Consider the following 23,976-nt stretch of genomic DNA (forward strand, 5'->3'; position numbering starts at 1 on the left):
ATTTTTGATTTCAAGTTAATTTTAAGAAAGAAATTAACGACATGAGTAGAAAGGTAATGATGCATAATTTTTGACTCTTCTTACTGCATATTCAAAATTATTTATTCACTACAAGTGCCTGTATTTTATGAAAACATGAAAATAAATTTTTAGGTTATACGAATATAAGCATGATACAAATAATTTTTCGTTGCCGACCGGGAAACGTTTTTATCGACTCCCGAAAAATTTCCCAAATGTGGGATAGGGCATATTAGAATGGCAGTATCGATATGATCATATACGACCTTATATGAATACTCATATATGATCATATATGAATTTTTTTTCCAGGGAACTTTTTTTGAATATTTTTGCAATGAACTTTTTTTACATGGTGTTGTCAGTATTGAAAATTTAATTTATCAAAAATTTGTATGTACATTTTTTTTTCTAAAATTTTATGTTCAACTGACTAATTATTTTTAAAATAATTTTCAAAATGGAAATTATTTAGTTGGAAAATTTAAACAAATTTTTCATGTTTGAAATTTTATGACGTCATATATAAGCAGACTATGGTCGCCATGTATCGAAATTTGAATAAAAATATTCAAAAACTTATATATTGCTACAGACTTAATTTAAATTAATATGAATAAAGAGTAACATTCGATATCGAGTTTTGAATAGAACATAATTTAACAATTAAATAGAGGAATTTTCTTACTCTAAAATTGTTGTTTGTTAAAATTTCTCATGCTGAATAACTTTATAATAGGGTCTAACTAAAAACGCGTGTATATCGTAAAATCTTTTAACGAGCGTCGAGTACACTCGTAATTGCAGTCGAAGTACGCCATGAATTGTTGAAATGGGAGTTTAATGAAAAATAAACTTATATTTAATTTTATTTTTTTTTTGCATTGTAAATTGATAAAATTTCCAAAGTTATATAAGTTGAAGAATACTTAAAAAAGAAACTCATCAAGAGTATTCTACTAAAAGTACATAAAGAATGAAGATAGTTTTAAAAAGTATACTTAACTCATTTTGCTGAAGAAAAAAATTTGTTTTTTTTTTTTTTAATTTTTCTTTTACACATTTATTTTTATTTTACTTCAAAGTTACTAATGCGTACAATAAATTCATAATTTTATGTACTTTTTTTTTCATTCTCTCGTCTGTACACTGAAAAAAAAGGTATTACATAGGAAAGATTTTCTGGAGTTAAAAATTATTTTTACTTCATTTTTTAAAATTAAATATATGATTTTCCCATGAAAAATTTGATGACAAAAAAATTTTCAAGTTTGAAATAACTCACCAAATTTATTTTTTAAAATTTTTTGTTACTAAAAATTTTCGAAAAATTTTACTTATTCATGACCATAATAGAATACTTTTAAATTTGCGCGGTCATTAATTTTAAATAAAACTTTGTTTATTAAAAAATTTTTCAAAAATTTCTCAGATAATTCTGAAAATTGAAAATTATGAAAAAAATTAACTTCGAAATTAAGAATAAAAAAATTAAAAAATTAAGACGACATTCAAATTTCGTGTCAACTGATATCTGCACAGAAAAAAATCATTTCTTGATGCAAGAAAAATTTTGCATTTTGAAATGAGAAAAAAGAAATTTCTTACGGCTAGAATAATTTTTTTTTTGCAAAATTTTCTCAAAGAGTAAACAATTTTTGTGCCAAGAAATCCTTTTTTTCTGTTTTTTTTTTTTTTTATTTTCCACCAACTCAAAAACGAAAATAAAACTTGACTTAAAATATTCGTAAAATTCTGGCATTTAATTATCAACAACATATAAGTAAAAATTTTGTTAATTATTAATCCAGGTGTCAAAAGAAAAAAAAATAGCAGCATATAATTTGACGATAAAATAAATTTTTAAAATAATTCATTTACTGAGAGATTTTATCTGTCTAATTAAGAAATGAAATGAAATTATACCTGAAAATTTAAAAATGATAATTATGATGAATAATAAATTAAAACGGTTATTTTTGTAAATGAAAGTAATAATAAAAATAATAATAATGAATAAATAAGTGAATTAATTAAAAAAAAAAAAGTTAGAGGGAAAATTTATCTGGTGACAGGGTTGAGAGAAAACGCGTGTACAATAGCATTGAAGATGCTGTGAGATCGAAATTGGAGAGTTAATCTGATTGTCAGTTGAAGAGGTTGCCTTGAGCGAAAATCGACTTTCTCATCTGCACGAGCCTCTGTATAATAGTTATCACCGTAAAACAGCATTCTAGTTGTAGATCTGAAATTAAATGTAATTTGTAATAAAACACGAATTGAATAATTGGAAAAAAAAAAAAAAGAAATATATACGTAAAGAATAAAGAAGTTGAGTCAACTAAATAAGAGACTAAATAAAAGAGAATAATAAAATGTTAAGAAAAACTCTGAAAGTGTGTTAATGGATTTCTTAAGTTTGTTCGACTACTCAGCTTGAGTTCGAGCAGAATATCAAGTTCTAAGTTGTGAAATTAGTGAGTCTTTAAGGCATGAGTTTTAAAAAGAGTAAGAAAAGCCCCATGAGCGTAAGCAACTAAACTTCTGAGTGCTTCCAAAGCTAAAAATAATAATAAAAAATAAATATATTTTTAAATATTTTCATGACTTTTCAAAGGCTGGTTCAAGTCCTAGGTCTGCTGTGAAGGCCACTAGAGGTAAATAATTTCCTCCTGTACGTATTAAATATATATGCAGGTCGACAAAAAAAAATTTTTGAGATTTTGCTAGAATAGTGATCCTGTATAATGGTCAAATTTGATAATAAATATGATAATATTTCATAAGTATATTAGGGTGGCCCAAAAAAACCCGCTGTTTTTCTTTTTTCGAGTCTTATGAAAATTTGTTGGTTTACGATGTTTGAAGAAGCCTCTCCAAAAATTAGCTTGATAAAAAATTTTCAAGAGGTCGCTTATGAATTTTGAAAATATCAAAAAAGATCGAAATTTGAATTTTTTATTTCAAATTTTTTTCTTCCCCAAAATTTAAATATTTAAACCTCGCTCAAGAATTTTGAATGTTTCAGTGCTGTCTTTTGGACGTTTTCGAGCGACCCTTGAATATTAATAATAAAGCTTCTCGATTTTTTCACCATCAATTTGCATCACAATCAGTGAAATTATAACCCGAGAAATAGAAATAATAAGTTATTTACATACTTTTTTATTTTTTAATTCAATTTTTAGGTTTTTTCGCTTATTCAAAACTTGCCAAATTTCATTGTTTAAGACTGTCCTGTATATTTTTGGTTATGCAAAAGTTATATTTTAGTGAAATGACAATAATTGAGTTATAAAAAAATACAAAAACTAATTCAAAGTATTAGTCACATATTAACAGTTAATATTCAAAATTATTGCGCGCCATTTAAATATTTAAATTTTGGGCTGAAATTTTCAGCATAGACATGATTTTACAAATATAAACTATTGCTGCCACGAGAAAGAAAAAATATAAAAGTACAAATCCGAATTTCAATCATTTTTTATATTTTCAAAATTCGTGAGCGACCTCTTGAAAATTTTTTTTCGAGCTGATTTTTGGAAAGGCTTCTAAGACTCGAAAAAAAAATAGTCCGTTTTTTGGACTTCCCTAAAATACATATTAATTTGATTGATCAATTTTTTTTCAATTTGATTTGGGCAAAATTTTTGATCCAGAAGTTAACAGACGATTAACAATTTTTCAGTTTTTTTTTCTCTAATTCAATTAAAAAAAAAAAAAAAATAAAAATAAAAATATGCACATGCAAAAAATTTAATAAACTGTAGGTGCGATTTTACAAAATATTTTTTTAAAAATTATTTATCATTTTGAAAAAAATCCAAAAATTATTAGACGTCGGCCAACTCAGTAGCACAAAAATTCCGGGAGATTTAAAAAAAAAAAGTTTTAAAAAAATGAGATTTATGTTGATTTAATCAGATCTCATTAAATCTGAATTATTTTTTTACGGAAGCATATTTCATATTTTATCACAGTTCCGCACACTTTAACATACTGAAATACGGACAGACTAACGAGTGCTACTGAAATCTCCAAGCAAAATCGATTTTTAAAACAACTGTCGGAAATGGTGACAAGTGTTTCTGACAATGAGTAAAGCACATGACGCACAAAATTCTGAAAGAAATTTAAATCTCTCTTGACAGTGATAATAATAATAATAATAATAATAATAATAATAATAATAATAATAATAATAATAATAATAATAATAATAATAACAATAATAATTATAATAATAATAGTAAAGAAACATAAATAATAAAACAGTAAAGTAAAGTTTTTAAACAAAAGGCAGAACAATAATTCAAGCGATGAGATTACAAAATAATCAGATAACTCGGTCTAAAATGGTTTAATCACCAGCATTCTCTTATCTTTCTCAGTGTAAAAGTTTATTCTGCACGAAGAATGCCGGGTAGTCGAAAGAGAACGGGACGAAGAAATGTTACTTTAAGTAATAGTAATGAAAAGAATAAAAACAACTTATATACACTATTTCACTGGTTCTCATTACCATCACTTTGTCCTTCCTCGGGACTTTAAGAGCTCAGAGCTTTACAGAAAACCTGAAAGCTGAAACTCGCACGCAAGAGTCATGAGCACTGAAAATAATAAAACTCGAGATAATTTAAGCGAATAACTTGGCCTATAGGAACTTGAGCCGGAGGACATTTTTTGCTCTCACTTTAGATTTCTTAAACTCAAATCTCGATCTTGGGGATACAAAATTAAAGTTTGTGTCACTACTTTACTTTGTAAATGTGGACTAGGCTGCGTCATTTTGGCGGAAAAGTTTTTTTTTGCATGCAAAAAATTGAATTAAGGAAAATTAGTGAATATTCACTTTGATAGTGAATTTCGCTAATTTGCTTTTAGAGAACATTTACTGATCTAAATTATTTAGTATACAGAACATAATCTCTGTGCATGGCTCTATCCCTTAATTATAATTTTAAACAGTCGCTTATAATTTAATATCATTTGCCATAATAGTACATAAAAAAATTATTTTACTCGATTTATTGTTACTTTGACAGTAAAAATATTTTCTCCTCTGATCGATCGTACGAATGCTATATTATTGTACATTAAATTTAAAACTTTTTAAAAATATTTAAATTATTTTTATTATTAACTATATTTTAAAATCCCTGAAACTTTATAAATTTTTAATTTATCGACTTGCGCCTTCAGACTTTTTTTAGCCCACGAAATTCTCTACAAATTAATAATTTAACTTTTTTATGCAACGTCGAAATATCACCAGCTAAAATATTTATTTCTGTATTTCAAACGGCAAATGTCATAAAATTATGAGCGACCTTTTGAAATTATAACTAAGGGCTAGAACGACAGGAGAATTTTTTTTTTTTTTAGTGTATACTAAATGATTTAGAATAGTAAGCATGAAAATAAAAATGTTACTGCAAAATTACATACAAATATTTTTTCAAATTTTTTAATTTAAATAATTAATAAAATTATTTAAAATAAATATAATAATATTTGTGTAAATTTCTAAAGAAACCAATATATAAATATCATGACAATCAAATTACTCAAAAGACATAATAAAAATTCGCAGTCACGATTTACACAAGTTTAGGAATGTAAGTTTATGTTGTGAATACTGATGAGAATAAATTTTGTGAAAGTAAAAAACAATAACAATAATAATAATAATAAATAAGTACATTACTTTATCTCAATCATCAATAAAGTCTCAAGAACTAACGACAATTGTCATAAAACATAATGTATAAAATATATGTATGAGACATACATATATAAATATATGCACTCACAAAGAGTGTAAAGTAAATAAAATAATTAATCAATGAAGTTGGCGGTAAACAAATTTACATTTAAGACCCAGCCAGCGGATGCCGTGACAAAGATCGCGTCTCGCGTGATATTAGATTAGCGATAGATAGAACACCGGACTATAGAGCAAAATGGTGTTTAGTTTGGCAACTATAAGCCACAAGAGAGGACGCGTCGGATCGTGAGAGTGGTCGCGGTCACCCGTCACGACAGCTGTCTCTCAATATAAAAAATTGGGAGAAAATTTTGAGTGATCACGGATTTAAACCAAAATTCGGTGTTCTGGAGTAAAAAAAATCACTCCAATCGCGGAGTAAATATGGAGTTTGTTTTTTAGCTCCGCAGAAATTAAATAGTCATCTGCTTCGGATTTAGTAGACTTATTTTTTACAGTAAAAAATAAAATATATTTATATTCATATATTTTTATAAAAGATCCATTTACTACAATATTTATCATTTATCTCTTGGCTCTAATCCACAGAATACTTGTTCATGTAAATTATGAATACTAAGATGAATACAACGTTTTAGGTGGTTTAATGCAGATTTAGATAGCCTGAGGTACAGTGGTGTGCTTTTGGCTTTTAAGTCTTAGAGACTTTGCCTAATTAATTTATAGACATCCTCCTATATATATATACACACACTTATATATATATATATATATATATATATATATATATATATATATATATATATATATATATATATATATACAAGTGTAAGGCATAGGATGTTACCTACTCACAGCTTTACTTCCTCTCTACTCTCATTCTTGTTATTCTCCTTTTACTTACATATATTTTAACTCGCTCACTCCCTCGTAAAGGCAATCTCTTAGCACTCGGGTCTCACTCGTTCTCGTTACTCAGCTTATCTAGCCAGTGCACTTGCTCCGGGCCACGACATACACCACAGTCTCCTGGCTACACTACAGTATCAAGGCGTCCACTCGTCTCTTGTGTAGTCTACCCGAGAGTGTCGGGGACTATGTAAGCTTATAATTATTCGCGTTAAAGGTTTCAGTGGTGTCGTCCTAAATACCACAGTGTTATCAAACTTTACCCAACTATTTTTATTCTACAATCATTTTTCTCTTTGTTTATTTAGTAGAACTTGAGATGATCCTCAAGCTAACAGACAATTAATAATTTTTGATTTTTTTTTTTCAATTAATCGATTGCAAAGAAAACAAAACTAAAAATATGCACATGTAGAAAATTTAAAAAACTTTAAGTGCATTTTTTAAAAATATTTTATTTTTTGTAATTTATCGTTTTGAATTAATTCCAAAAATTATTACTAATAATGGGACAAGATTTTTGCCTTAACTTCAAACTCAATAGTTCAAATGTTTAATATTACGGCGAAAATATTGATGATATAAAAAAATTTTTCAAAAAAAAGTTGTAGAAAATTTATTTTTATAAACAAAATGTCTCTTATGATTTTTTTACACGACCAATATTTTCACCGTAATTCCAAAATTAAGATTCATAATGAATTATTCAAATTTTTATTAATTATGAAAATCTTAATTTTGAAATTACGGTGAAAATGTTGGTTATATAAAAAAATCATGAGAGACATTTTCTCTAGAAAATAAAATTTCCTACAACTTTTATTTGAAAAATTTTTTCATAAGACCAATATTTTTAACGTAATTCCAAATTTGAGATTCATAATGAATTATTCAAATTTTTATTGATTATGAAAATCTTAATTTTGAATTTACGGTAAAAATCTCGGTTGTATAAAAAAATCATAAGAGACATTTTCTCTAGAAAATAAAATTTTCTACAACTTTTATTTGAAAAATTTTTTTATAAGACCAATATTTTTACCGTAATTCCAAAATTTAGATTCATAATGAATTATTCAAATTTTTATTGATTATGAAAATCTTAATTTTGAATTAACGGTAAAAATCTCGGTTGTATAAAAAAATCATAGGAGACATTTTCTCTAGAAAATAAAATTTTCTACAACTTTTATTTAAAGAATTTTCTATACGGCCAATATTTCTCCTGTAATTTCAAAATTTGACACCATTAATTATTAATTGTTATTTTCAAATAAAAGCAAAAATCCTCGTCCTAATTATTAGACTTCTCCTAACTTCAGTATCATAAAGTTGAGCTTTAATCTCATTTACGTTTCATTGAAATTGATCTATTATTTTTTTCTAACGAAAATTAATTGTCAACCAGTCAGTTATAAAAAATATTGTATAATTTCGAAGCTTATTAATTATTTTATTCAACTCAAAGCTTTGAGTGTCAGCTTACAAATTTTTTATCAACGCATTGACATTTTTGCTGACAGTACAAATTTAAAACTTGAATAATGTAAAAAGTATATTATTACACAAAACTCTGTAATTCGAACTCAACTACTTGTATATTCATAAAATGAAATGAAATAAATTTATAAATTTCGATAACAGTCGATCTGTCTCTCCGTCTGTCTGGCTGTCTATTCGTCTATAGGAAAGCCAATAAAGTCCGAAATATGCAATTGATCGATTCAATTTCCGTTACATTTACACTCGCTCAGGTCACGACGGAATATATTCTTGATGGAAATGAATATTTGAATCCTTAAAGTAATAATTTAATCACAGTAGATTGATATTGAAAAGATCTAGTAGTTCTGATAAGTTTATACTTCGTCTTATTATCGAACAGAAAAGCAGACCTCAATAATGCAATGCTTCTTCTTGTACATTAGTAATTTCAATAATCATTAATATTTGATACTTCGAGTGACTATCAGATTGTTAATTACTATTTTCATGGATAAAATTTAACCTGTCATTAGATTCTCTAAAAATTTTCTCGGATTATTTCTTTAAGACTATTAAAAAATTTGGAAAATCCAAAAGTGCATGCCTTGGGCATTTATGTGAATGATACTCAAGTGAGTTAAAAGTTTAATACACATACAGCAATTTTTCATTGAAAACCGTTATATTATTTTGAATTTTAACATATTTTTTTGTATCGACTGTTAATTAAAAACAATTAGATTATAAGTTTTTAAATAGCCCGCCATTTTACCTAAGAAACGCCAGCTGCTGATATGCATACTTTAGTATAGATATATTCCGTGCCATCTATCGATACTATCGAAAAATAATCGATACATAGAAATCGATAAGTAAACAAAAAATACAAAAAATTATCTTGGCTATGTTCACTCTTGAAATAAATGTATATTTTAAAAAATAAGTAATATGGCGGCTCAAAGGGTAGAAATTGTCGTGTGATGCCTATCTAAAAATATTAATTACAATTAAACCATACGATATTTAGCTGCCATTTGCAAAAGGGGTCTTCTCATCAACTATACGAAGATATGAAAAAAAAAATTAAGTTGAAAAGTTGTATTTTTCGGAAGTTATAGTGTTTACTAAGCCCATGACTCCTGACTAATTTAACCCTATAAGTCACTAAAAACAGAAAATTTACAGAAAAATCGTAATAAGTCGACGTAAAAATGTATAAAATCTGTTGTTTAATCATTTTTCTTTATAACAATATATTATTTTTGTATCATTTAAGTGTATTTATAAATTTCGAAACAATTTAATATGACGAAATCGAGAAAATTCTTAAGAAATTTGACGTAACCTAAATTTAATCTAACGAATGAACGTTAAAGTAAAAAATGCCCAGCTAAGCGCGATTTTGAAAACAGTCACTTAATTTTAATTTATAATCTATTATAAAATAATTTGATACATCGTATTTTAATATATTTAAATTTACAAATAATTATTTATCAATTATATTTTTAGTTGTAATTTTTTTTTTTATAAAAATTATAAAAAAAACGCCTTAGACAGTTTAAGTGAGCAACTAATGGTACTGAGCGGGTATAGGAGCTTTAACTTTATTTGACTCCTCGAAAACTTAGTATTTCCTTTACCCCACTTCGCCCCCCCCCCCCCCAATTTTATTATCCTATAAATTTTTATTAAAATTTTCACGTGTACCTCTAAAATTATTGTTGCAGTCTTATAAATTAAAATATTAATTTCTTTTATAACTTAAGCTCTTTAGATGCACACAGGAAATTTGAATTATGAATTTTTAATAATAATCCTTATTATATTATCATTATTATTATTATTATTATCATTATTATTATTATTATTATTGTTATTGTTATATGATACATTACATTTCTCATTTTTTTTTTTTCTATTCGTTATTCGCATATTAAAATTTCTGAAAAAAAAAAAAAAAACAATCTCTTATTATTATAACAGAACTTTCATACATGTATATAGATCCATATCATATATTTTTCATTGAAGATAAAAATCCGTAGAATTGAAATACACAATGACCAAGCTTTAAAATATGGCCAGTGTAATGACTTATAGAGAGTACTCATGAAGATAAATATGAGTTCCGCGAGTAAATGGGTTTGAATAAAAAAAAAAAAAACCGCGCCGGCTTAGAGCTTAAAGCTTTCCTCGAATATATAAACGCCTTTATAATTTTTTTTTTCATCTTTCCCTTTCAAAGAAAAAGCTATAGAATAAAAATAAAAAATAAAGTAACAATAAAATAATAAGAACAATTATATATGACTACTATAGCCCGCGTACAAAAGCTCAGTTATACTTTATTTAAGATGTACGAGTTACATTTTTGAAATTTTTCCACCCATAAATTCAAATATCACCTTTCTCTTTGACATGTTAATGAGCGTATAATTTAAAACTATAGCGTACTAAAAAAAATAAAAAATTGTAAATTAAAATAATAAATTTCTTAATAAATTATTCTCTTGAAAAATAATAATTTTACTGTGTGTGAAAATGGTCTCATGAAAAATCGAGTTAGAAAATAAAGTTAGACATTTTATTTTATTTTTTTTTTTTTTTTAAGTTTTGCTATACATGTATATATTGTGAAAATTCTTTTGACGACGTCGAGTTTATCATTTATATTACTTGGCAATTTTTTAGTCTCGATTCCCCTGACAACTGGAAGATACCATGGTATCGTGGTGTAGTGCATACATAAGCTCGGCATCAAGAGATTTATGTGTTTTACAGTAGTAGTATGCAGCCACCGTTTCACCTGCAGTGTTCAAGTATGCAAATGCCAAGTGCTACATCTCTATGGAGTATATAGAGCTCTCACTCGCGCATTGTTCTCTCCTTTGGTTCTTTTTCTCTCGTATCCTCATCTGCACTTCTCACTTATTACTTTTTCTCTTTTTTTTTTTATCTCACATTTTTCTCTCGGACCTTTGCGTATTAATAAACTATTAAATTAAATAACCAGATACTTTTTATATATTTTTTTAAAAAAGTTCAGCTCAAATATTTAACTCATGAAATTTTTTTTTACTGCAAATTTAATTTTTAATTTAAATAAATGAATTTATTTTTATTGCACAGTTTAACAGGTGAATTTTATTTAATTTTTTTAAAACTTTAAATAATTTATCTTTGTGATTAAAAATGCAAAGGTGACTTAGGTCATATGTCAAGTTATGGGATCATATTTCGCAGATGTTAAATCTCTTAATTTTTTGATGATTAATTTATTTTATAAATATAATTAATAATAAGAATTAAAATGCAGTAAAACAATTATTGTTATCGGAATTTTTTTTACATTTATTTATTTTTTAATTCAATAACTAAAAGAACAACCTGCAGCTGTAGGTCACACGTGATTCCCTGAATTTATGAAATATAATTTGAATTTTAGTGTTTATTAAAATCTACTGTTGAATCAATTCTAGAATCTTTTCTTTGTTTTTATTATCATTGAAATTTAGTAAGACAAATTTCATCATTAACTCTCAAACTGATTGATTTCGATGACTAATCATTGTATGGAAAAAAGAGCAGTTGAAAAATTGAAATATCTGTATTTATTACAGTTTCGTATAATAGTAAAGCGCTGCGACTCTGAAACTAAAAATTACATTTTTATCCAGACATAACAAATATTACAGTTTCAAACTCGATATTGTTCAGCTCTCTATACTAAACAGATTTTATAATTTTAAATTTTATTACAAAATTAGTTAAAATTACATTTTCGATCGTTAATATTACTATTCTGTATAGTAGTGTTCTTCTTAAGATATAGAATTTAAAAATTACAGTGTGAGCTGTGATTTTTCTCAGATCATTAATCATTCTCGACAATTGATAACTCACAGTGTAATTTTTATGTTATCAATAAATAAGAGGTATTATTTGAGAAAGCAAAAAATACATAACCAATAAATTTTAATTTTTACAGTTTGACCTATCAACTATTAACTTTTAAATAAAGCAACAATTCAAAATAAGAAGTAAATAATGCTTTGAAGATTTATTTAACTAAAATTACATTTAAAACTGTAAAATTTGCTGCTTAAAATTGTATTAATTTTATTACTATAACAAATTTCTAAAATTACAGTTTAAGCTTTAATGTTTGAAGATTTTTGTCCCTAAGGCCTGTTTTCACCGTACAAACTGTAATTTTTCACCTGCTTTTTTTTCGATGCACCCTCGGTTTTTTAGTGTAGAACATCACCTCGAATAATCTTTTCATTAAAAAAAAAAATATATGGTTTAAATACTCGCATTCTAAATGATCAATTTTTATCTGATTTTTTTTTTGCTTTTATATTGAAGCAGAAAAAATATATGCAAATTTATTGAATCAATTCAATGCCAGTAAATGGCTACACTAACTTGTGTAGGATCAATTTAAATTCCAATACAATATATATATATATATATATATATTTATATATATGAACATAAAATTTCATTTAATTCTCATTTATAACGCAAATCTCATATTAATATCTAGTATATATAATAAATATAAATATTTGTTCATGACTATCAGTAATTAAATCATTTAGTAACGAAAATTATTTGGACATTAACCGAAATATTATTTCAATTGATCACTTGCATTAAACGATAACAGTTAAATCAAATTATTTATTTTACTCTCAATTTATTTATTTATAAAATTATATATTAAAAACAAACTACAATAATTTTTCCATTTATTACAAACACATAAATACTCACTTGAAATAAAATATTAAAATAAATTGGGCATGATAAATGATCTCTGCGGTAAAACTTTAAATCCACATGAAAAGTCAGCAGTTGAGGGATGAAATAATTAAATAACCAGCATGTGGTATCTTACATCTGAAAATTCAGCTGCTATCCTTATTGGATTTTATCATTTCAAATTTAATATTTATTAGTTTAAATATTTATATAAAACTACATCTCTATTCGCTTTGCTCATCATTTTAATAATTCAATAGTATCTCGAATGCTCTTATACTTAACCATTTATTATTTCTCTCTGTAATTTATTCATTAGCTAATTCAATCCGTCATTTGTGATACACTTTTATTATATTTTAAATAAAATTATTTATATTTTAAACATTACTCATACATTTAATTAAATTTGTAATTCTACTTAATTTAATATATTAATTTAATTATTCAAATATATTCATCATCACATATTCCATTAAGCGAATTATATTAATTAATTTATTTTTAATAATAAATTAATAAAAAGGGGGTAATAATATAATTATGTGCAAGTGGCCATGCATACACGGAAACATTATTTTGTTTGAAATCCTACGGTGTCATAGTAGAGCTCAACTATGTTAGCCATCTGACGGGAAGTAAAATAAACTCATGCAAAAATTACTGTGAATAAAATGACGGACCTCAGAAATTGGGGCGACATCTTATAAACGCCTGTATAACCGCCATTTTGTTAAAAATTTTTCTAACTGGTTTTGACTGACAATTTTCTTGACTAAAAGTGAATTTGTAATCAAAAATTTAATGAGGGTCTGAAATGACGGACTCAGGCCCTTAAATTTTTGACAGTCATTTTGTATTTGAACAGGCTCAACATTTAAGATCGTCGGTTACAAGACCGTCAGTGGACTGTCTTGTAACTGAAACTCAAATTGACGTTCACTTACTGTGACCGTAGTACAGTTTCCAACGGTTAGAGTAATTTGTGACATCATCGCTGTTAAATTTACTATGGCCGATTACTATTCCTGATTTAAAAAAACGATTCAAATTGATAAGAAATGATTTAAAACGATTCAATTTCACTAATATATAGATATCGGGGATTTTACGTCAAATCGACCACTTTTGAACCCGACCCTTTAAGATTTGGCTGAAAATTATTATTTTTTTTCTACTCCATCAAAAAGTTTTCTCATAATTTTTTCAAATTTTTTTCACCCAACCAAAAAAATAAATTCAAGTTATAAATTAAAAAAAAAAAGGCTTTTTTTATTTTAAATAGCTATACCTTTTTCAAAATTCAACTGATTCAGACGTTTTTTTTTTCAAAATCTTTGTTTTTAAATGTACTTTTCGAAAAAAAAATACAGAAAATTATTGCAAATTATCTTCATTGTTTTTTTTTTAGATTTTTGGAAAAAATCCCAAATTTTTCGATGTTTACCATTTTTGATTTTTGATTTTTTTTTTATATAAAACTTTGACATTTGCAAATCCTCAAATTTTTTCAGAGTGATGTTTTTTCGATTTATATTTTTTTTTTTTCCAATTGAAAAAAAAATTTTTTTTCAACTAACCTTATTGCTCATAACATCATGCTAAAAATTTTTATCAAAATTTCCACAAAATCAAAGTTAGAAAAACATATAAAATTTATGAAAAACTATAAAAATTAATTACTAATTTAATTTAAAAAAAATAATAATAATGATTATTGAAAAGTAATTTAGTTTTTTACTATTTATGATTACAGTTATGACCGCGATTCACCGTTTTCATTCCAACTGGGCGTAGGCCAAGTAATCAAAGGCTGGGATCAAGGGCTCGTGGACATGTGCGTTGGTGAACGTCGAAAATTAACGATACCCCCCGAGTTAGGATATGGTGATCGTGGAGCTGGAAACGTTATACCAGGAGGTAATACAACAGAACAATATCCATTTCTCTTGATGCACACACAAACACCTAAACCACATTCCACCAATAAATAAATACCAAATCATTGATTAATTAAACCCGGTGAAATTGATACGTCAGATATTGATAGGTATTGCTCAACCAACAGTGTAAGTCCTATCAGATGAATGAAACAATTATACGGGATTTAAATACATATATATCCTACATCCATAACTAACAAATCAATAATCTTTATTGAACTCTCAATCGCTCACTCAGACATTTTGACTGACGTTTAAAACAAACTACTATTTTTATATTTTACTTTTTATAGTCACGATAAACTAGGAAAACAAAATTTTTTACTCAATAAAAATTAGTATCTACAATTGCTATTTTTTATTTTACTAATTACATATATAGTAAATTAATTAATGAACTACTTTTTAATTCGTTCATTATGATGTCCTCTAATTGGAACAACCGGAAAAAGTCATGAGAAAAATTTATATTTCGAATTCAGACCCATATAAGGATAAATGAGAATGAGTATCTATGAAAAATGGCCTGTAACTTTGTTGCTGTTGGGAATAGCCTATCACAATATCAACGTTTTTTGTTCATTATGATGTCCTCTAGTAGGAGGAACCCCAAAAAGTCCTAAGAAAAATTTATTTTTTGAGTAATCGACGTCGGACAGATAGAGGCAGTTGTGAGCAGATGACACTGTCTATGTCTTTTCATGAAGGATGACCCGTAACTTTGCTCCAGTTGGAAATAACCTAACACAATACTAAAGTTTTTTGTTTATTATGATGTCCTCTAGTAGGAGAAACCCTAAAAAGTCATAGGAAAAATTTTATTTTTGAGTTCAGACCCATATGAGGATAAATGAAGATAAATGAGGATGTCTCTCTATGAAGAGTGGCTCGTAACTTTTTTTCTATTGGGAATACCTCATCACAATATTGACATTTTTTGTTTATTATGATGTCCTCTAGTAGGAGAAACCCAAAAAAGTCCTAAGAAAAATTTATTTTTTGAGTAATCGATGACGGGCAAATAGAGGCAGATGCGGGTAGATGATACTGTCTATGTCTTTTCATGAAAAATGGCCCGTAACTTTGCTTCTGTTGGAAATAACCCAACACAATGCTAAGGTTTTTTGTTTATTATAATGTCCTCTAATAGGAGAAGCCCAAAAAAATCCTGAGAAAAATTTATTTTTTGAATCTAGACCCATATGAAGATGAATGACAATGACTATCTCTGAAAAATGGCCCGTAACTTTGCTCCTGTTTGAAATAACCCATCACAATATTAACGTTTTTTGTTTATTATGATGTCCTCTAGTAGGAGAAACCCAAAAAAGTCCTACGAAAAATGTATTTTTTGAATCTAGACCCATATGAGGATGAATAAGAATGACTATATATGGAGAATGGCTCATATTTTTCCATTTATTAAAACCATCCAAAATTTTGTCTACAGACGTCATTTAAAAATCTAAACCAAATGTGCAGCCTTGCCAAATAATATCGAACCCCCATAAGCACACTATATATATTTAACCAACCACGAAATGTCTTTACTATGACTACAAAAAATTATAGTTTGCCTTTAACTCTCCGAAATATGAATGACAATTAACCCCTACTAACCTACCAAACTTCTTCAGTTAATTTTTTTACCTTACATAATTTGCGCTTCAGTCCAATAAAAATTATTTTCTGTTTACAATTATTTAAAATTTTTTCCGTCGTTTTTCCATCGTTTAAATTCAAATAGACACTAAATTACTCCATCCTATATAGAGTAAAGTGTAGCATAGTACAGTACGCTATTAAATATAGTAGATTGATCCTTTGTTTAATTTTCAATGGATACTCTTGTAATCATGGATAGTGGTTTAAATTGTGTGGCATACGTGTCAAATCTACATCGTATTCATACACATACTCTTTGCTGTACTCAATACCCAAGTATCTATAAAATATATATATATATATATATATTTATATGTATGTATAAGGCGATTATCAATTTTACTCGTTCAAACAGCGAATAATTGAGTAGCATATTTCATTAGCATCTATTGAATCGAACTGGTAGCATCTATAATTAATGTGTCGCTTGGTTCGTTAACCGTCACGTTGGATCACACTTTACTTGTTGGTATTATTATTACTATTATTATTATTATTGTTATTGTAGGTAATATACATGTTCTTGTTCTATTGATATTAAATGTTATTGTTATCGTCATTGTTAGATTGAACATGGTTTAACGTTCATATATACGAATATATATGTATATGTGGATGTATAATTGAATTATTTCTTCGACTTGTACATTTATTATAGCGGTGGTAGCACCAACGGCAATAGCAATTGTAATAGCGATGATAATTGTAACAATAATGATAATAATGTATGAGGAAGGTAGATGCGGAATTAGGTATATGTTTATCTAAACCTCAGAGGTATTACCAAATTTCTATTGTCATATCAATGTCTATTCAGTGTTTAATTACATTGTCATGTTTGTTTTGTCAATTGATTTTTTATTTTAATTTATTTCCTAGGGGATAAATTATTTGGGTATTTTATTTTCTGATAAATAAATATGCAGGTAAATTTTGTTGGAAATTTATTTAATTTATCAGGAAAAGGTGGAGGCAAATGTGCTGAGATTAAAATATCAATTGAAGGAATTTTTTATGCGCGGGTCGAAAAATTTGATCTGATTTTACAAAGTAAAAAAGGATTCGTTAAAAGTAACACGTCATGAGTGTCAAAATTATCGAAAACGTAACCTTCAGTTTTAACACACTCATATGTTATTGGCAACACTTGAAGAGTGTTGAATTTGACATACGCTTTTGTGTTACTCGGACACTTCTCAAAAGTATTTTTTACATTATTTAATGTAAAGGTAAAATCAATGAAACAACTGTAGATAATTGATTCTTCAGCAGTGAAATATTCAAAATAACGATAATATTAGTAACAATAATAATAATAATAATAAAAATAATAATATTATGTATTGTTCAATACATATATACATACAATCATTTATTATTATTTTCTTAAAATGTTCTTAAAATTAATCTAATAAAATTATAAAATAAAATAAATAATAAAAAATGCCAGCCGATGATTATAATAGTGTGAATAGACGATGGGTAGCACGTCGTGCTTCCCCCCCAGAAAAATAACCGAGGCAATAGTTTTAACTTTTTACTTGAAATTATCCGAGAATTCTTTTGTTTCGGTCGAGATTATTTTTAACATATTTTGTGTGTTGATTTGACAGTAACATATAAAAAGTGTTACTTTCGTATAAAATAACATTTTTTTGTGTTAAAAATTTAATCGATTGTGACAGTTGAAACAAGATGAATAGTGTATGTTAAATTGACACACAAAAGTGTTGAAAATTCAACACTCAGAATTTTAACATACGCTTTTTTTTTACACTTTGACGATTCGTCTTTTACTGTATAGTCTAATTGGAGTAGTTGATCTGTTTTTGATTTTTTATAAAAATTTAGATGTTGTTTTAGAAAACAATGGGATTACGGGCAGACAAAACTAGATTAATTCTTGAACTTTAAAAAACTTTAGTTTTGAAAATTATCAAGGCCAAAAAATTATTTTTTTTTTTTTGTACCTAGTATATTTTATGGTAATAAATATAATATTTATTCACATGATATTAAAACATTGCGATACTTGGGTAAGGGATAATTAGACGTGTGCTAATTTAGTGTATGATATTTTGACGTGTCATTCTGTCTGTGATATTTAGACATGCAACCCTCATTAAGTATTTGGTATCAATATAGCTTCGAGCAAAATGAACCTTAACAAAAAATTTTGAAATTTACAAATTTGTTCCAATTTTCTAAAAAATAAACTGGGTCTGTTTTTTAAAATTTTATATATTTTATACATTATCAATAATAATTTCTCAAAATTAAAGAAATTTGGATTAATAATTAGGTCCATTATATATTTTTATCCTTTAATTTATAAAAAAAACATGTGCCCATTTTACCCCAAGGACTTAATTTGTAACCCTCTCTCCCTGTACTGAATAATTAATTATTAATTTAAAAATTGAATTAAAAAGTAAAAATTTTTTACAAAATTTGGTAATAAAAAGAAAAAAAAATCGATTTAAATGAGAAATTTAATATGAAGGCAACTTTAAATTTGGTACAAGACAATGAAATATTAAACAAGGAAACATGAATTTTAATCAACGAAATGTCAGTCATGTAAAAGTTTTGAAATAATTAATGGGATTTAAATTATGAACGATTGCGGCGGCGATAAAGGAGACGTCGGTGTGGTTCTAATATATAATTTCTGTATTTAAGTTTGTGATTTTTTATTTTATTTCCAGGCGCTACGCTTTTGTTCGAAGTTGAGCTGATCAATATAGGAGACGCTAAACCATCGACAAATGTTTTCAAAGAGATAGACATTGACAGTGATAATCAATTGTCACGTGAGGAGGTGAGCAAAATGGCAAGATCTATTTTTTTTTTTTTTTTTTATATATTATCTATCCAGTGGGATTGAAGGTGATGGATTTCTTATAATTTTTCCACACCAATTTACTAAAAGACTACTCTACTAAATTGCATTATAATCCCAGTAGTTTAAGTAGCTCTTTATACATACAGCAGGGTATTATGGTCATGTAAAAATTAATTTCTTACATTCTGCGGACAAAGAAATTACTAATTTTTAATTTTCTTAAAAAATGTTCAGGAAAATGGGGTTGCTTAGAAAAATGATTAATATTTTTTACGAAATTTTAAATAAAAATTTAAAAAAAAGTATAAAAATAAATTACGATTTCTAAAAAAAAATTTGGAAACTCCATTTCTCCGGCCCTACACGGAAAAAAATTATGCTCATAATTTGAATAGTTAGTAGTTTATTTTCGACTTAAAATTAGTATATTCGATACTAATATCAGACCAGGATCGATATATATATTACAAAATGGCTATTATTTATATTAAAATTTGATACACATGCAGCAGCAAAATTCGTAAATTCGTATATTAAAATTAATATGAAAAAAAATCGATAAATTGCTATCTACAGTTATTACTATTCAAATAAACAGAAAAATTTTAAAAATGAGGAACTGAAAAATTAGTAAACGTACATATTAATATATAAAGATCTAGTATACGAATTTTTCATTTTATTATTTACCACTTATTCGATATATGTATATAATAAATTAATTTATAATAACGAATAAATAACATTTTATATTAATTATTAGTCAGTGGGATAGAATTTATAAAATAAGAGTTAAAAATTTTTGGTATTTTTATGAGCAAAAAATCAGTATCTAGTATACTAATTTTTCATTTTATTATTTACTACTTATTCGATTTATGTATATTGTAAATTAATTTATAATGATGAGCAAATGATATTTTAAGCTAATAATTGATCAGTGATATCGAATTTATAAAATAAAAGTTTGTAACTTTTTCAATTTTCGGCTGGAAAAATCAGTATCTAAGATAGCAATTCTTAATTTGACCAATCATTACTTTTTAATAGATTATGCCATAAATTAATTAACTTTCATTAATAAGTCACGTGTTATACCTAAAAGTAACAATATTTACTTATTTTTTGAAACAATTAATAGTAATTTTTAGGAATCTACAAAAATTAGTAAACTACTTTGCATTAAGTATATAATAGTACTAATTATTAATAACAGATTCCACTTTCTACTATTATTTATTAATTTTTAATATTCTGTTTTTCCGTGTAATCACCTAAAAATTAATTAAATAATTTTTTTTATTTTTAATCAATAGTCAAAATAATAATTCTTATTTTAAAAAAACAAAATTCATTATCACAATTTTTATTAAATTTTTTTTACTCTTCTTTAATAATTTATTCAATCAATTAATTCAATTTCTTTATTATTTTTCCCATCAACTTCATGAATTTTATGAAAAAAAAAAAAAAAAAAAAAAAAAAAAAAAAAAAAAAAAACATTGAAGAGCATTATTTATAAAGAGCATGAATTGATTATTGATTAATGATTACTAAGATAAATTATAATTATACCTCTGGTAATAATGAATAAAAAAAAAAATAAATGAAACGTATGTAATGAAATGTTAATCAGGTGAGCGAGTACTTGAGGAAGCAAATGGTGGAAGCGGATCAAGCCGGAGAGACCAGCGACGAGATGAAAAAAATAATCGATGACCATGACAAACTAGTGGAGGAAATATTCCAGCACGAGGATGTCGACAAAAATGGGTTCATTTCGCACAAAGAATTCAGTGGCCCCAAACACGACGAGCTGTGAGACATTATTGTCTCGACGTCTTCCGCAATATCACAACTCATGTGTATTCATCAACATTAATATCAACACCCACATCAACATAAATATCAACATCAACGTCAACATCATTAAAATCTTATCTGTCATTATATTGCGGTAAACTCATTCATTTCCGGTAAAGAAAGTTACTTTCTAATGAGAATCCAAGACAAACAACCAAGTGCGCCAAACCAAATGCGTATATATCAAATATATATATATGAAAGATGTGCGAATAATTAGTTACAAATATTCGTATAAAATCGAGTAATTTGAATTTTTAAAAAATTTTAATCATTCGAAAAAATTTTAATTATTATAAAAATTTTTTTATAATTTTTTATGTTAAAATTTAATATCCGAAATTTGAACTGAATATTTGAATTTTAATTTACAACTCAGATTTGAATCAAATAATTTGAAAACTGAATAAATATTTGAATTTTTTAAAAATTTGAATTATTTGAAAAAATTTGAATTATTTATAAATTATTGTAAAAAATTTTTTATAATTTATTACAAGTGGGTTAAAATTTAATATTCGAAATTTGAACTGAATATTTGAATTTTAATTTACAATTCAGACTTGAATCGAATAATTTGACAACTGAATAAAAATTTGAATTTTTTAAGAATTTGAATTATTTGAAAAAATTTGAATTATTTATAAATTATTGTAAAAAATTTTTTATAATTTGTTACAAGTTAAGATTTAATATTCGAAATTCAAACTAAATATTTGAATTTTAATTTACAATTTGAAATTAGATCGAATAATTTGAAAACTGATTAATAATTTGAATTCTTCAATTCAAATTTTATTCACACATCCCTAAAAAAAAAATATATATATATATATATATGTATATTTAAGGATATGCAAATAATTCGAATTTGAATTTTTGAAAACTTAAAATAATTCGTAAGTTTTTTAAAAATATGAACTATTGTAAAAAATTTCATAATTTACTACTCGAAATTTGAACTGAATATTCGAATTTGTATTAAATAATTTTAACTTGGATCAAAAAATTTGAAAATTGACGAGAAATTCAAATTTTTCTATTCAAATGTTATTCACACATCTCATATAAATATATATATATATATATCTTCTTAATCGGAAATAGAACATGATGATCGATAAAAACAGACATTTGCATTCTACTTAACATTCCGGAATACCAAACAATTGAAATCAAATAAAATAAAATGATTTCCCGAAATATTAACGACTAAAAAAACTAGTTAATATATAAATATATAAATATGAGATTAAAATCATCTCAATATAAAATGTGTACAGAAATCGATATTAGTAAAAATTTGTTTGTTTTTTTTTCTTTTTTTAATTTGTCTGTTATTAAAAATGTAATTACATGCTTGGCTTTACTTGGGCATTTAATAAACTAAATTTTTGAATTATTAAGTAAAATAATTAAGTGAGCAGATATGTGTAATATTTTAAATGAAACTTTCCATTTTTACATTTTTTAAGTGAATAAAAATATTGTTGTTAATTATTAATTATTAATTACTGTAATTACAAGTAGTGAAAAAAAATTATTATTAATAATAATAAAAATAAAATCTTCCTTGGGTTCATTATTAAGATGAAGTAAATTTATTGATTGAATATATGAGAATATATAGGAAAGGCAGGTGGAAGTGAGTGAGTAGAAGTATGTGGTGATTTTAAAAATAAAATATATAATAAATATGGACATATGAATGAGAGATTTATGTGTAAAATGAGCGTTGTCTTGAAGCTATCACTATATTGTAACTTACATGATTTTTATTACTACATTATATTGTATATTGTTAAAGCTGGATGAAAGTTAATGATAAAAAAAAATCCTGTGTCTTGTACACAGTTTTGTTAATAAAAAAATTTTGAAAATATTTTTTGTCTTTATTTATTTTATTTATTCCTTTTGTAAGCTACTCTTTCCTCGATACTGAGCCTTGTGCTCGCTATGCATCTTGAGGCCCGTAGTTTCTGACGTCAGGAGCTACCCCCAGTCTGTGACAAGGTTCACCCTCACTAGAGAAGGACGAGATGGAGATTGAAGCGTATGAAGAAGAGGCCTTCCGACGGGACTCCGAGAGGACCCAGCGTGACGTCATCTAGCTATTCTCACCCATCCATTTATTACATCACTTATTACTAACTGTCCGTATTGTACGATTAGTTGTCAAGTTTAATAATGTTTAATTGTTAAATAAATATTTGGTTTTATCTACTAGCAAGTGAAATATATTAAAGTGCCCTTCTCACAATTTATTTATTTACATCTAAATACAGAAGTTAAGTACAAATAACAAGACTAGAATGATACAATAATTAATAAATTTGGCACTTGATTTGATAACTCAATAAAATTTTGACAAATGTTTTAGTAAAAAATTTTAAATTAAAAAACCGCGGGAATTTTCAGCGGTAATTCAAAGGAAGTTATAATTAATTTTGTAAATAGTATTTCGATTAAAATAATTAAATTCACATAAATTTCATAACTGCAGGAAATTAATTTTTATTTTTTTGAAAATGTGAAAGTTCAGTGGTTTTAATTCAAGGAGAAAGTATACAGGAAGTTGTTAATTGAATAAAATTAACTTGTGTATTTAAATTGCCGCGAAATATTATAAATTTATATATACATAAATTGTTAATTTTATTTAAAAAAAAAAAAAAAAAAAACGCTGGAAAAAATTAATTCATTTTAAAATTAAATTAATATTAAAAAAAAATATGCATTCAAAT

The 23,976-nt window shown here is 25.8% G+C and overlaps 1 protein-coding gene across 2 annotated transcripts in view; it reads left to right on the forward strand.

Moving 5' to 3' along the window:
• The window catches only part of LOC103576873 (FK506-binding protein 2), a 39,683-nt gene extending 16,569 nt beyond the window's left edge, over nucleotides 1–23,114 (forward strand). The window contains exons 2-4 of one of the 2 annotated variants that reach the window (XM_053741258.1): nucleotides 14,673–14,836; nucleotides 19,233–19,357; nucleotides 21,006–23,114. In XM_053741258.1, coding sequence (XP_053597233.1) covers nucleotides 14,673–14,836; nucleotides 19,233–19,357; nucleotides 21,006–21,191 — 475 coding nt within the window. In that variant the 3' untranslated portion in view covers nucleotides 21,192–23,114. The remainder of the gene's footprint in view (nucleotides 1–14,672; nucleotides 14,837–19,232; nucleotides 19,358–21,005) is intronic. The other variant, XM_053741265.1, reaches the window with a different exon arrangement.
• The last annotated feature ends 862 nt before the right edge of the window (nucleotides 23,115–23,976 follow it).

Source organism: Microplitis demolitor, chromosome 1 (assembly GCF_026212275.2).
Source record: "Microplitis demolitor isolate Queensland-Clemson2020A chromosome 1, iyMicDemo2.1a, whole genome shotgun sequence".
Taxonomy (NCBI): domain Eukaryota; kingdom Metazoa; phylum Arthropoda; class Insecta; order Hymenoptera; family Braconidae; genus Microplitis; species Microplitis demolitor.